At 47.7% G+C, this 14,732-nt stretch overlaps 1 protein-coding gene across 6 annotated transcripts in view; it reads right to left on the bottom strand.

Moving 5' to 3' along the window:
• Positions 1-1,765: 1,765 nt before the first annotated feature.
• The window catches only part of SMOX (spermine oxidase), a 43,958-nt gene continuing 30,991 nt past the window's right edge, over positions 1,766-14,732 (bottom strand). Inside the window, exons 4-8 of one of the 6 annotated variants that reach the window (XM_032606640.1) lie at positions 11,464-11,637; positions 10,542-11,301; positions 9,681-9,841; positions 7,738-7,827; positions 6,806-7,302 (exon numbers count right to left, since the gene is read on the bottom strand). In XM_032606640.1, the coding sequence (XP_032462531.1) occupies positions 7,165-7,302; positions 7,738-7,827; positions 9,681-9,841; positions 10,542-11,301; positions 11,464-11,637 (1,323 nt within the window). In that variant the 3' untranslated portion in view covers positions 6,806-7,164. The other 5 variants (XM_032606645.1, XM_032606643.1, XM_032606644.1 and 2 more) reach the window with 5 other exon arrangements.

Genomic DNA, 14,732 nt, shown 5'->3' with positions numbered 1-14,732 from the left:
CCCATAGAGAGGTGTAACAGTTAACTATTGCCATGATAATGCTGCAAAACGAGCCACCCCTAAATTCACAGGTTATAAGAACAAGCATTTGTTTTTCTTGTTTATGTGTCTGTCTGCAGGCGGTAGGTTTGGTTCCAGGCTTCTGTAGGCTCACATCTATTCCCCTTTCTCCATGTTCTCCTTGAAACATCAGCTATCAGGGACCTGTTCTTCTTATGACAAATGGCAAGTAAACGAGAGGCCAAACCCAACTGTGCAAACATGCTGGGAGCTTCTGCTCATACCACATCATGTCTGTTCATTTTCTGTTGGCCAAAACAAGTCAGATGGCCAAGCCCAAAGTCAATGGGGCAGGAAAATATATTCTGCTCCCAGAGGAAGAGGAAAGAGATTGAATATTTGCTGAATAATCTTTAATCCATTATAGGGAGCTGGGTTAGGACTTCAACACATGAATTTGAGGGGACATAATTCAGCCAATAACAACCTCTTTAGTGGGAGGAGATGCAAGATCACACAGCAAAGCAGGGAGAAATGAAGAACTGAGGTCACTTTTGCCATTAACAACCACAACTGGCAACACCAATCTAGCTTTTGCCCCGAGCCAGAACAAGCTCTATCAAAAGGAATCAGGGTTCCCTGGAGAAATGGCTGTTTCAATGACAGAAGCAGGAAATATACAAGATAAGCCTGGAGCATCTTATAGTGCAGAAAGTAAGGAAGTGCCCAAAAAAGAAAAAAACCCCACGCATTGATGGGGGCATGTCAAAGGGACATAGGAGCCAAATGAAAGAGCTCCCAGTGACCAAAGTGGGAACAACTTAACAACAGTATAAAGTAGTATTAGATTATAATCCAAAGTATAAAATAAATATCCATGAGTCCATTCTGATATAAATAAATGATTGAATAAGTTAATAAATAGAGAGAGGTAAGGGAAGAGAAGGGACAATTTTCATACGTAGAAGAATTCCAAATAAATTATGTAGATACTCTACTCTAAAGGAGAGGAGTATAACTCCTTAAGTGTGGGCTGCAAAGCGACTTCCCTCCAAAGAGGACAGTACGATGGCGCAGGGTGGGAGGTGGGTGGTGGTGGGGGTAGGGGTGGAAATAACTTACAGTACAGAAACCTGACAAAGTCTATCTCAGCAAAGTGATCAAGGTCATGTGATGAGATGAAAATGGCACTTTTAACTCTGTGGTTTTCCTCCAGAAACCTATAACCCCAGTCTAGTCATGAGAAAAACATCAGACAAATTCTAATAGAGGTCCATCCTACAATATGCCTGACTATACTCCTCAAAACTGTTAAGATCATCAAAGACAAGGAGAGTCTGAGAAAACATCACAAGCAAGAGGAACTTAATGAAACATGATGGCTAAATGTAATGTGGCATCCTGGATAGAATTCTGGAACAGAAAAAGACATTAGTTTATTCATTTAACCTGTGGACTTTATTTAGTAATAATATACCAATATTGGTTCATTGATTATAACAAATGCATCATATTAATGTAAGATTTTTTTCTGTAGTTGGATTTTTAAAAATATTTTATCTATCTATCTATCTATTTATTTATTTATTTGGCTGCACCAGGTCCTAGTTGCAGCACATGGGATCTTCATTGCAGCATGCAGGATCTTTTAGCTGCAGCATGCAAGATCTTTTTCAGTTGCGGCATGGGGATCTTTTAGTTGCAGCATGCGAGATCTTTTTTAGTTGCGGCATGTGGGGTCTTTTAGTTGTGGCATGCAGGATCTTTTAGGTGCAGTATGTGGGATCTTTAGTTGAGGCATGCAGGATCTTTTAGTTGCAGCATGTGAGATCTGTTTTAGTTGCGGCATGCGGGATCTTTTAGTTGCGGCATGCAGAATCTTCAGTTGCGGTATGTGGGGTCTTCACTTGTGGCATGCAGGGTCTTTAGTGTGGCATGCGGGGTCTTTAGTTGCAGCATGCAAACTCTTAGTTGCAGTATGTGGGATCTAGTTCCCTGACCAGGGATCGAACCCGGGACCCCCGGATTGGGAGCGTGGAGTCTTAGCCACTGGACAACCAGGGAAGTCCTGTAAAACGTTAATAATAGGGAAAATGGAGGTAGGGTCTATATACTCACCTTTTCTGTACATCTAAAACTGTTCTTAAAAAAGTCTATTAATACAAAAAAACTGATAGAGTTGAAAGGATAAAGAAATACACAATTATAATTGGACACTTCAACTATTCTCTCAACAATCAATAGAACTAGACAGAAAATCAGCAAGGATATAGAGGAAATCAACAACACTGTCAGCCAGCAGGATCTGATCAACATCTGTAGAACACTCCACCCAACAACAGCACACTACACATCCTTTGCAAGCACCATAGATCATACACCAAGATAGACCATATCCTGGGCTATAAAACAAACCTCAACAAACTTAAAAGAATTGAAATCATACAGTCCAGATTCACTTGGGGAATAAAATAAGTTCATACTTCTTATTTATTTACTTAATAAACTTATTTACTGAAGCATAATTAAACATTTCTAGCACAGAAGCTGGCACACAAAAGTCTGCTGGATGAACAAAATAGTGAATGAACGAATGAATAAAAAAGAAAATATCTTGGGGGCCAATATTGGGGGGGGAAATCTTACTTTATTAACTTATTCAGCATTAATTAAAGGTACTTTCTATGATTCATTGAAATTTTTTTTTTTTAATTCAGAAAAGCTCACAGAATCCAGGACACAAATGTTCCCTGTGCAGCAAGAGGGTTGCATTCCAAAATGGCCAGCAGATGGCGCCAAAGGATGTGGTTCAGCCCATGAGGTTGTGCTTCCGCAGACCTAGAGGTCCTCCTCACCTCTCCCAGCCATGAAAAGGAGAGCCAGCCCAGTCCTTCCTGTGTCTCCCTCTGCGGCCTGAGGACCCCCACCAACCACTGCTAGGGTAAGGATAGTAAGGATGCAGAGAGAGCAAGTGTAGGAAATGCTAACGTGATGCTTGGCAGAAAGAGAGGCAAGGAAAAGTGGGAGTAAGATGAGGGTTGGTGATGGGAAAGATGTGAGGACACTGAAGTGTGGGTGGCAAGCATGGAGTGGAGAGAATGCGGATAGGAAAGGACAAGCAAAGTCCCTGAGTTTGGGGCATGGGATGCACAAGTGATGGGTCACACACTTCCATCGTGCCTGGGAAAGGTCTAAAAGAGCAGTCCCCAACATTTTTGGCACCATGGACCAGTTTCGTGGAAGACAATTTTTCCACAAACCAGGGGAGCGGGCGGGATGGTTCAGGCGGTAATGCAAACAATGGGGAGCGATGGGGAGCGGCAGACGAAGCTTCGCTCACCTCCTGCTATGCAGCCCGGTTCCTAACAGGCCGCGGACCGGTACCAGTCCTTGGCCCAGGGGTTGGGGACCCCTGGTCTAAAAGGACAGGTGTGAAGGCTAGCAGTTTGTAGATTTGTCGAGGAAGTTGCCTCCAGGTGGCTTCTATTTTGTCCGTGAAGCAGGAGACCATGGTGCCTACTGACAGTTGGTGGGGGAGGGGAGGTGTCAGAGTTGAAGGGGAGCTGACAAGGGAAGCCCACGAGGACTGCTGGCCAGCACCAATGGTGGGTCTGGGGGATGACGCCATTCAGCTCAGCTTCTTCATTCACTTGTTCATTCATTCTGCAAATATTCATTGATAACCCACTATACCAGGCACTATTTTGGACAATGTAACCTACATCCTGGGGAAGGGGTGGGGGGGACAGATGGACAAATAAATAAACAAAAAAAAATATGACATCATGGAAAGAGAAGGGCTATGAAGAAACAGGCAAGGGGAGGGACAAAGAGTGCTGGGAGTGCTGTGAAACGGGGTGCTTAGGGAAGTTTTCCTAGAGAAGTGACAGCTGATTAGAGAACTGAATGCAGTGAGGGAAAGAGACTTGCACTACCTGGGGGCAAGCATTCCAGATAAAGGGGACAGCTAGGGCCAAAAGAAGGGGGCCACGGAAGGAAGTGGGGGCCACAGAACAGATCACACAGGACATTGGAAATCACCTTTTATGCTCAGTATGATGGGAATCACTGGAAACCAGGGAAGCACATAACTGGATTCATATAGTTTAAAGGATCACACTGGCTGCTGTGTGGAGAACAGGCTGAAAGGGCCAAGCATGGAAGAAGGGACACCAGCTGGTCATTATGAGAAAACACGGCTTTCATGTGAATATACCATTATGTTTGGCAGACCATTAATTAGACAGGCAGTTCTCTAGAACTGAACCAGCAGCCCACCTCACTCTGCACCTTGGGATCACCTGTGGGCTCATCCTGACAGCCCCGAGCAAATGCAGAGTGACTCAAACCAAAGGCACTTCACTCCTACCTTTGTTTGTAGGTAGGGCAGACATTCCAAGTGGCTCCCATGAAGGGGGAGCTAATATTCCTCACCTATTCCAGAGCAGCAACAGTGGAAAGAGACAGTATTTGCCAAGTAACCCAGGCCCCCTGAAGGAACATTTCTGAGGCTTCCACAAAGCCACAACTGAACACCTTGCCCATGGATTCACTAATGCCCACAGCACAAGAAACCATGCAACAAATTCTACATAGAATCCAGTGCCAGGAAAGAACTTTCCTCTCAAGTGACCTCCCACAGGTGACAGAAATTGTATAGCCGGCATAGGCACAGGTGTTGGCCTGAGCATGCCATATTAGACACCACTAAGAGTCATTTGAGTTTCAATCAATGCCACGGCTGTTTCAGGAACCTAATCACAGCAAGGAACTCATCCTGTGTCCCTGGTACATCCAGTCTCTGGTACATATTTCTGGTGGGCATATGCACTCATTTCTCTTCGGTATATACCCAGGAGTGGAAATGCTGGCAGGCACATGGCCTGCTTTAGTAGAATCTGCCACCACAGTCTCCCAGTGTGGCTGTACCCAGTTCCACTCTGTCTGGTAATGGCCTAAGATTTTTTTTCGATGGCACCAGCCTCTTCTTTTTATCACATAATAACTAGAATAAGCCTGCACTGTGGCACCAAACAGACCTTGGATCAAGTCACAGCATCACCACCTACCTGAGTGATCTTAGGCACATTACTTGCATTACTTAACTCTCTGGAGGTTTTGCTTCCCTGATGGGATAAATCACCCTCCCCAGCCTGAGCTGGCATCCATGTCAAATAAAGAGACTCTACCTCCAGCACTTATGACTACCCTCCTGACTTGGGCACACCTGAAGCTCCCCAACATGCAATCACCAAATAAACATTTCCAGCCCTTCACCCTCATAGAGTTCTTCAAAATTCCTACACCTGTGATCCAGAGACTCTAAGTATTACTTTCATCCCCCATACTTATGTGATGGGCCACTTCTGTCACCACTTTCCCTAGCACAGTTGGTGGGGAAAATCCAGGACATGGGGAGGGTCCAAGACTGGATCACTTGTCCATTTAAGTATTGTTATGGAAATAGCTCCAAGATATATTATGTTAACTAAAACAAGCAAAATGCAGAACAGGATGAATACTTTGTCACTTTAGCATAAAAAGGAGAGAGAACAGTATACATTTACAGTGACATATCTAAAAACGGATACACAAGATACTAATAACATGCGGCCATTGGAAGTGGCAATGGTATTGGGGACAGGCGTGGGAGGAGGTTGTTCAGTGTATCCTTTTATGACTTTAGAGCTTTAACTACATTGATAGATCCTCTATTCAAAAAAATTTTTTAAATATATACTTACAGTTTTTCAAGTTATGCATCAGGTGAACATGAATCCCTGACATAAACTCCATGAGGGATGTCTGGTGGGTCAACCCTGGCAAAGCAAGGATGCCTATTAGATATGTCCATGTATGTGTGTGTGTAGGGGTGTATATGCATGTAGGAGGGTGTGCATGTAGGGATGTGCAGGCAGGTGCAGGGAGGCGTGCAGAGGAATATCTATGTGTTAGACATGTCCATCACAGCCTGAGGTGAAGGGGAAAAGGATGTAGAGTCATATCAAGGGCACTGCCCTATACTTCTGAAGAGTGGACCCAACCTAAGTTCATACAGAGTTAGACCAGGGGGTGCACCTGACTTTTCATCACTTCCTCCACCACCCAACTCCTCCACCCTATAGAATTCAAACTCTGTCACTAGAAATCTGGAGTAAGAAAATGACTAAATGTTCTTTAAGGTTTTATGCATGTGTGTAAGTGTAGTTGCGTATAGGTGCAAGGGTGTGGGGTAGTGTATCTGTGTGGGAGTGATGTATGTGTGTGTGGGTATATAAGGGGTGTATATGTGAGTGTCTGTGTTTTCACTCAGCAAAAAAATGGCTGGACTATCCACCTTCCCAGAAGTCAACAGAAGCTAAGCCAAGGGCCAGACCCAGGGCCCTGTGGCCAGGTGACACTGATTAATAATTAACACATCTGAGCTTGGCATGGAGCCACAACAGGTGTCCCCTCCCATAAAACTCACCTTCACTCCATGTGGCCATGTTACCCGATCAGGCTCTGAGAAGTCTGGCAAATGGCCAACAGGCAGACCCAGGCCTGTCCTGAAGGAGCTGAGGCTGGGCAGTGAGGGGCCCTTACTCCAGAGGGGTCTCACGGGCAGGAAAGGAAACAACCACAAACAGACTGGGGTGAGGGAATGCCCCTTCCACTAAAGGCAGGCACCTTCCTTTCTGGGGGTATAGCCAGACCACAGCACCCACACCATCCCTTCACTCAAAGAGGATATGACAGATAAACACACACACACATACACACACGTACACACACAAACACACACACACACATACACACAAGGCTAAGAAAAACGGAAGAGAGAAGCTGAGGAGCACAGGAAGGGCAAGCCTCTTTTATTATCCCAAAATGCAGAGTATTGAAGGCACTTACAATAACAAGTTCGGAGATGAGGGGAGGCATGGGGAGGTCAGAGGTCAGAGCACAGAGGTAAATCAACAGACCCCACCCTGGTCACCACCCAGCAAGGAGAAAAGGAAAAGCTACAGGGCCAGGTCTGAAGCCATTTAGATGTCTAGCTCTACAAAAGATACAAATCCATTCTCCAGAGGATTAGGAAATGAGGAGTACACAACAGCAAGGGGCAGGGCTGAATGTCACAAGTTAGTGGTTCTTTAAGGAACACGCTTGGCAGCGAGGAGGCCCTCAGGTCCCCTGCTGGAAGAGGTCTCGGTACATCTCAATGAGACGGGCAGCCTCCCGCTGGCCAGAGAGCAGAGCACCATGGGTGGTGGAATAGTACTTGCGGTGGGTGGCCTCACCTGAGAACAGCACCTGCATGGGCTGGGCAGGGGGACAGGGAAGTGAAGGTGGAGGAGCAAGAAAGGCTATCTGTCTGCCCCAGAACCACCCATCCATACTACAAGTCAGAGAGGAATAAGCAGGCATCTGAGATGCAGGTACTATTTCCACAGGATGAGGAGTTGCCCATCCCCATCTTCCCCTGCTTCTTCCCCAAACATCCAGGCCTCAGTCCTTTCTGCTCTGAGGCTTTCATGAGTCCTGTCTCTACAATTTCAGAGACTCACTGTGCCTCTTACTAGTGAACTCAGGGAATGATTTAACCTCCCTAAGCTTTGATTTTCTCATCTCCAAAATGGGTTTATACCCTCTACTTCTGAGAGTGGGTGTAAGAATTAAGTGAAATAATGTATCTAAAGGACTCAGAACCTGAAAGAATATAAGCACTCAATAAAGTTAGGCAGTAATTTAACAAACCTTTATGGAGCCTCTATTAGGTTCCAGGGACTGTTCTGGGCACTTGGAAGATAAAAGGTGACCAGGCAGCTGCTTTGAGGAGCTTCCTTGCTGGTGGGGAAGCCAGACACGAAACCCAATTACTAAATGGCGTCATACGTGACGTGATGGGTGTTTGGGCGAGGTGCTGAGAGCCCAGGAAAGAGGCCCACTGTCAGGGAGATCACACAAAGCTTCCCAGAGGACAGGACCTTTGGGCTTCTTCTCGGAAGATGCTGGATAAATAAACAGGCAAAGGATGTTTCAGGAAGAAGGAAAAATGGGGGCAAAAATGCACCAAAACAGGCCTGGTCTAGGAGACAGTGAGAATTTTGGTATAGCCAGGGCTTAACCTTAAGAAAGGAAGCTGTTTAGGTGGGGTCCAAGCACAGAACTAATGCTTGCATTCCAAGCTTGAGTCTGGATTTTACTCCAGTACATCTCAAACTGAATGTGCAAAGGTACCAGCTGGGGACCTTGGTAGGATGCAGTTTTTAATTCATCAGGTCTGGGGTGGGCTGAGAGTCTGCACATCTAACATGCTCCTACATGATGCCAGTGCTGCTTGTCCATGGACCACCCACCTTGAGTAGTGAGGTTTTAACCCACCAACAAAGAGCCCACAGAGGTGGTTAAGCTGAAAAGGGGGCACATATTGTGGCAGAGGGCAAGCTCCCTACTCCCACATCCATTCTCTTTCTCCTCAGTAACAAAAATCCTGTCTTTTAACTGGGTCCATTGCCATCCAGGAAAAAAAAAAAAAAAGATGTATCCCAACCTAGTATCCCACTAGCTGCTGGTGGAGTCATGTGACTAAGTTCTAGCCAATCAACTTCAAGTGCACTGTTGCTTCGAAACACCGACTCAGCCCAGGGGTTCCCTTCTTTTACCCATCAGCCTGTCACAGATATGAGAGCAAGAGCAGCAGCCTCCACAGACCTCTTGGACCACAAGGTGGCCTGGAAGATGGAGCCAGGTGCTACTGATGCTGGGCCCTGACACGTACCTCCGGATTTCCTTTTATGTGACCTAAGTAAAGTTCCATCTTGTTTAAACCACAGTTTGTTTTGTTTTGCTTTTTGTTATATGCACTAGTCCTAACTGATGCAGGTGACAAGAAAAGGTGTGCTTTTCAGGAGGATGGCTGTAGCAGCAGTGAAGGCCTTCTCCTCTCTCTCCCTGAGCACAGCCAGGGCAGGCACAACACATGTTGGTTGACTACAATCTTCTTCACCAATTACACCAAAGAATTATTTTAAATATAATTCTGTTGGGGTTTTAACATTTATTGTATGTGTGTGCTTGGTGGGGAAAACTCAAAATTTACTTCATGGGAACAGAAATATATAGAGATAATTTCTTTCCAATTTATTATTTTTCTGTGTATATTATTACATAGTTGATGTAATTTGGGGGAGGGTCAGTATTCTCAATTTTATTTTCTAAAACATATTGGGGAAAATAAACAAAACATACTCGGTCAGTGCTGTCCAAAAGAACTTTCCACGATGACAGAGATGCTCTATAGTGACACACTCTAACATTGTAACCATGAGTGACACGTGGCTCTCAAACTTGAAATGTGGCTAGTGCAACTGACGAACAAAATGTTGGATTTATTACTTTAAAGCTAATGGCTACCATATTGGACAGCACAGCGTTAAATGGCTCAGTTTTTATAACCTCAGGAAAGAGTTTAACACATCTCAGTTTGACTCTGTTCTTCCAGATGTTGAGTGCACATTGTCTGTTTTCTCCTTCATTATGGGAGCTACTCCATCTATCTTACCTTGGCACTCCTCAGTGAATACTACCCTTCCACTCCTCCCCTGGACCAAACACACACACAAAATGCCCACCGCACCCCTCACAGATCCCCTCACTCTGCACCCCCTCCCTCACATACCCAGCACACCCACACTCACCGCTGTCTTGGAGCTCTCCGTGTATGGCAGGGGCTTGGCCAGCTTCTCCACATCTGCCCCACTCGAGCCCACCTGTGTATATGAATAGGATCCCCGGAAGTAGGGGTTGCTGCCCCAGGCTGAGCGCAGAATTCGCCGAGGCTTTGGAATGTTGGGGTTCCCTGTTGGGTAGTGAGAAGAGCCAAGGCAGGGGAGAATATGAAATGGCTGCACACAGAAGACACCCCTGAGAAGACAACTCCCACTCTACCTCTAGGGCTCCAGGAAGGCCAGGCTGCTACGGATAAACATGGAGTATGGAGGAGGGAGGGATGGAGGCTGGGGTTCAAGCTGTGTACCCCTCAACGCCTCATTGTGACCCCCAGCAAAATACCTCCTCTCTGTGGACCTTAATTTTCCTATCTGAAAAACATTCCAGATAATAATGTTCCCCCTTCCAATTTCAGGGGTTCTTGTGAGGCTCTTCTGGGATAGTGGAGGAAAGATGTTCAACTAAAAATCAGACAGAAAAAACCACAAATCCGTCTCTTAGCAAGACAACATGAGTAGGAAATCGGCAATCTGAAGTTTTGCGGTGAAATCTGAGTTTTTCACCAACAGCCCTTAGAAACAGAGAAGAAATACAGAGCCTGTGGTTTTGAGTGTCTCAAGTTCCAAACGGGGGGAGAGCCTGCAATTTAGGAGGCCAAGGCCAAGACGCAGTGCCCTACCGCATCTCTCCCAGTGGGCACACCACCTCAGTGTCACGACCTAGGGATGAGGATGCTAGCACACAGTTCAGGAGACCCAGAGGGTCTAGCGGAGGAGGGCAGACGCAGCGAGGCCCATGGAGCAGGCAGCGGGACAGGGACAGGGACGCACCTGTGAACTGCCGCAGCATCTCTGTGCAGATCTCGGCCACTGCCTCGTCATCACACTTCTCCATGACAAGGGCCTCCTCCCCACAGATCCAGCCACTCAGCACGTGGCCGTAGCGCTCAGGCGGGTAGAGGACATCAAAGCCACAGATCTTGCGGTACCAGAGCTCGGGTGGGTAAGTGAGCGTGTGGCTCTCCGCCTCGTCCTCCCACACAAACTGTAGGCTGTTGCACTCGGGGCCCCAGAAGGGCTCCTCGAATTCTAGAAAGATCTTGTCGGTGGTGCCGATGCCCAGTCGGTGGATGGCAGCCACCTTCTCAGCGGGCAGGCCTGGCCGGAAGAAGCTGGCATGCTGCGTCTTGAGCACGCCCAGCGACACGGTCACAATCACGTGGTCCGCCGGGATCACCTCACAGTCCTCGCACTCCACCACCACCGGCCACTGCTCATCCTCATCCTGCCTCTCCCCCTGGGGCTCCTCTCCACCCTGGCTGCCCTCCCCAGTGTCATGATTATGGCTACCCTCACCCCGGGGCTCAATCTCAGGGCCCCAAGGGTGGGACGAGGCCTGGTCCCAGTGAACACAACGGACAGGTTTCCCCAGCTGGATGATGTGGGCCGGGATGCCCTCAGCCAGCAGCTCCACAACCCGCATGAAGCCCGAGGGGATGATGTGGTGGGCACCGGGAATCTCAGTCCACTCCCCAAAGGCGCTCAGGGACACCTCGTCCATGCTGTGCGAGCTACTCTCACAGCTCTCCACCTGTGGGAAGAGCCAGAGGGGAGCCAGGTGACCGCCAAGGCTGGGCAGGGGTAGGAGCAGGACTTTAGGGCAGTGCCGCCCTCCTCGGACCCAGATTCCCCAGGGTCAGTCTTCCTCACTCTGGCATTTGTACTCAACAGAGCTCCGAGATGGCAAAGATACCTTCAGGTACTGCTGGATCATGGCGAGCTTCAGGCGCTTGGTGGCCTCTGGATCATCAGGGTCGTCCCTAATGCGGTTGCGCACCTCCTCTCGGGTGAACACCCCCACGCTGTTCTGACTCTCAGCATTGACTGGTTTACCGTGCCGGAAGAACTCTTGGGTCAAGTTATAGACCTACAAAGAGACCCCAGGAGACTGAAAACACATTCACTCATCCTACCTCCATCTCAGACCTAAGAGCTTCACTTCAGTAGTCACCACCTCCAAGGTGTTCCCGGATGTGCTAAGCCCACGGGGCCTCTCCTTTGGTAAATCAACATCGTGCTCAGTGCTGCACTGAGGCTGAACCAACAAAATCGAGGTTTGGGGCTGAACCTGGGCAGTCAGCTTCCTTGCTTCCACACACAGGAGGTGGGGTGGGTCCCAGAGGCTCTCTTACTCAGCCCCTGCTTAGAACAAAGTGAAATGTCTGGTGCCTATACAGCCTGTAGGGAAGGTACTGCCCCTACATGCGCTCTACATGGCTGAGCATACTGCCCACTGAAGAACCCAGGTCTACACACATTTCCCTTTTCCAAGAACCAAATGCACAAATTCTTCCCCTGACATTCCTGCTCAAGTGTATCTGCTTCACCCTATCCCAGGAGGGCAGTCTGGAGCTGTGGTCTGGCCAGTGTCTTGGGGGAGAGGGAGCAGTAGGGGCCTTGAAATCTGATCTTTCTGGAGACCCTCCCAATCATACTCAGGTCCACACAAAGTGTACCCTTTACTGCAGGACCCAGACGCATTTAAGGAAGATGGCCATGTTGGGGCAGGGCATGTGGAGAGGAAGGAGGCCCCAGTGCACCAAGGAATGGAAGTACATTTCACGGGCATATTTTGGCAAGAACTCCAGACCACACTTCATCAACAAAAAGCAATGAACAGTTCCTTGGAGTGGGGGCCTATTGCCTTCCCTGCCTGCCTGATACATAACTCCCACCAAACACTAGGCAGGTCTCCCTGAGGAAAGTAAGCCAGTCCTGGGTCAGGCTGGGATCCCCAAAGGTCAAGGTCTGAGCCCCAACACTCACTCAACAAACATTTACTGGGCTATGTGCCCAACACAAGTTGTAATGTTGAGGAAGACGGACATGGAACCAAGCTCCTGTCCTCACTCAAGCTGGAGAGATATCATAACTGGGCTGTTTCTATATGATGTGCTGTGACAAGAAAGAACCCAGGGGTTGTGAGATCAGCTCAGAAAACCTTGGACAGTCAGGAGATAGCCAAGTAGACAGTGGAAAGGAGAGGGAAAGTATTTCAGGCAGAAGGAACAGCATATTCAAAGACAGGGGAGAGGGAGAGTGTAAGATGCAAAGTGGCTCTGTCTTGCTGAAGTGGGCAGTGAGCAGAAAGACAGTTGCAAGAGAGGACTTTGGAAAGGCAGGCAGGGGCCAGGGCACGAAGAACTAACAGTCATGTCAAGGACCCTGGACTTTATCTAAGACCCTGGCAGACTTCCCTGGTGGCGCAATGGTTAAAAATCCACCTGCCAATGCAGGGGACATGGGTTCAAGCCCTGGCCCAGGAATATCCCACATGCAGCGGAGCAATTAAGCCCATGAGCCACAACTACTGAACCTGCACGCTGCAACTACTGAAGCCCGCGTGCCGCAGCTACTGAAGCCTGCGCGCCTGGAGCCCATGCTCTGCCACAAGAGAAGCCACCACAATGAGAAACCCGCGCACGGCAAGGAAGAATAGTCCCGGCTCACCGCAACTAGAGAAAAGCCCGTGAGCAACAACGAGGACCCAATGCAGCCAAAAATAAATAAATGTATTAAAAAAAAAGACCCTGGCATCACTGAAGGGTTGTGAGCATGATCACATACCCACTCTCCCTCCCACCTCCCAGGACACTGGTAAGTTTGGGCTCCTTGGCCAAACATCTGTGGCTGATGCTGATTAATGGCGTGTTTCCCCTCCTAAAGTGAGTCTGAATTTGGTCACCACACATTCATAGGAGTATGTCTGCCCTGCAGCCCGGCCCTGGGGCTGCTGAGTAGAGGAAGGAAGGTGGCATGGCCCACCCCCCACCACTCCACTCAAGGGAAAAGCCTCCACATAAGATAGAAACATGAATTAAACATGTCTCTGAATATAAAGAAGAAAATGACTTAAATTATCCCTTTTTCTTCTCCCTACAGTCACAAGATGCTGGGCGTTTGGTCTTAACTGGAGTCCTCAGCAAATTCCTCACCCAGTTCCACTGCCAAGGAGTCAGGCTTTCAACTTGCCTCCTCCCTACCCCGGGTTTTTCCCTTCAGTGATAAGCAACACAGTAGCTAGTCAGCTTATGTTAACTAAAGACCAAAATGCCCAACTGAGGACAAACAAATTTAGTCCATCTATGTGATTCTTTGTGTCAACCACTGACTAGGACAGCCTTAACTGAACATGCATTTGTCATGTTCAGTCTCCTGTCCTGGGTTAAATGACATCTTCCCAATGTGATGCAAGGGAAATGGGACAGGTCTGTAACAGCTAATAATACCCCAATTCTCATTAAGCACTTTTCATTGGGATCTCATTTAACCGTCCTAACACTATGAAGTAGGTATAACTGTGTCCATTTTACAGGTGAGGAAAGTAAGGCTCAGAGAGGCTCAATAACTTGCTCACGATTATACAGCTAATAAATGGTAGAACTGGTATTGGGTTGGCCAAAAAGTTCCTTCGGGTTTTTTTTGTTTTTTGTTTTTTATAAGTTAGTTTATTTATCTTTAGCTGCATTGGGTCTTCGTTGTGGCGCATGGGCTTCTCATTGCAGTGGCCTCTCTTGTTGCAGAGCACAGGCTCTAGGCGCATGGGATTCAGTAGTTGTGGCTCGCAGGCTCCAGAGCGCAGGCCCAGTAGTTGTGGAGCACAGGCCCAGTTGCTCCAAGGCATGTGGGATCTTCCCGGACCAGGGCTTGAACCCGTGTCCCCTGCACTGGCAGGCGGACTCCCAACCACTGCACCACCAGGGAAATCCCAGTACCTTCGGTTTTTGAGTAAAACTAAAAGACACATTTTTCAATTTCACCAAGAACTTTATTGAGCAACATATTCACCATCTTGTCCCACTACCTTCTGCCATTTTTCAGGCACCTTCACAATTCCATCTTCCCAAAACTTTTTACCTTTTTGAGCAAAGAACTGTTCCAGGTGCCTTTTACAGTCTTCCAGGGAATTGAAATTTCTTCCATTAAGAGAATTTTGTAAAGACCGAAATAAATGGAAATCCA

Source organism: Phocoena sinus, chromosome 15, assembly GCF_008692025.1.
Source record: "Phocoena sinus isolate mPhoSin1 chromosome 15, mPhoSin1.pri, whole genome shotgun sequence".
Taxonomy (NCBI): domain Eukaryota; kingdom Metazoa; phylum Chordata; class Mammalia; order Artiodactyla; family Phocoenidae; genus Phocoena; species Phocoena sinus.
Note: the sequence above shows the minus strand (reverse complement) of the source record. Positions and strands in the feature narration are given on the sequence as shown.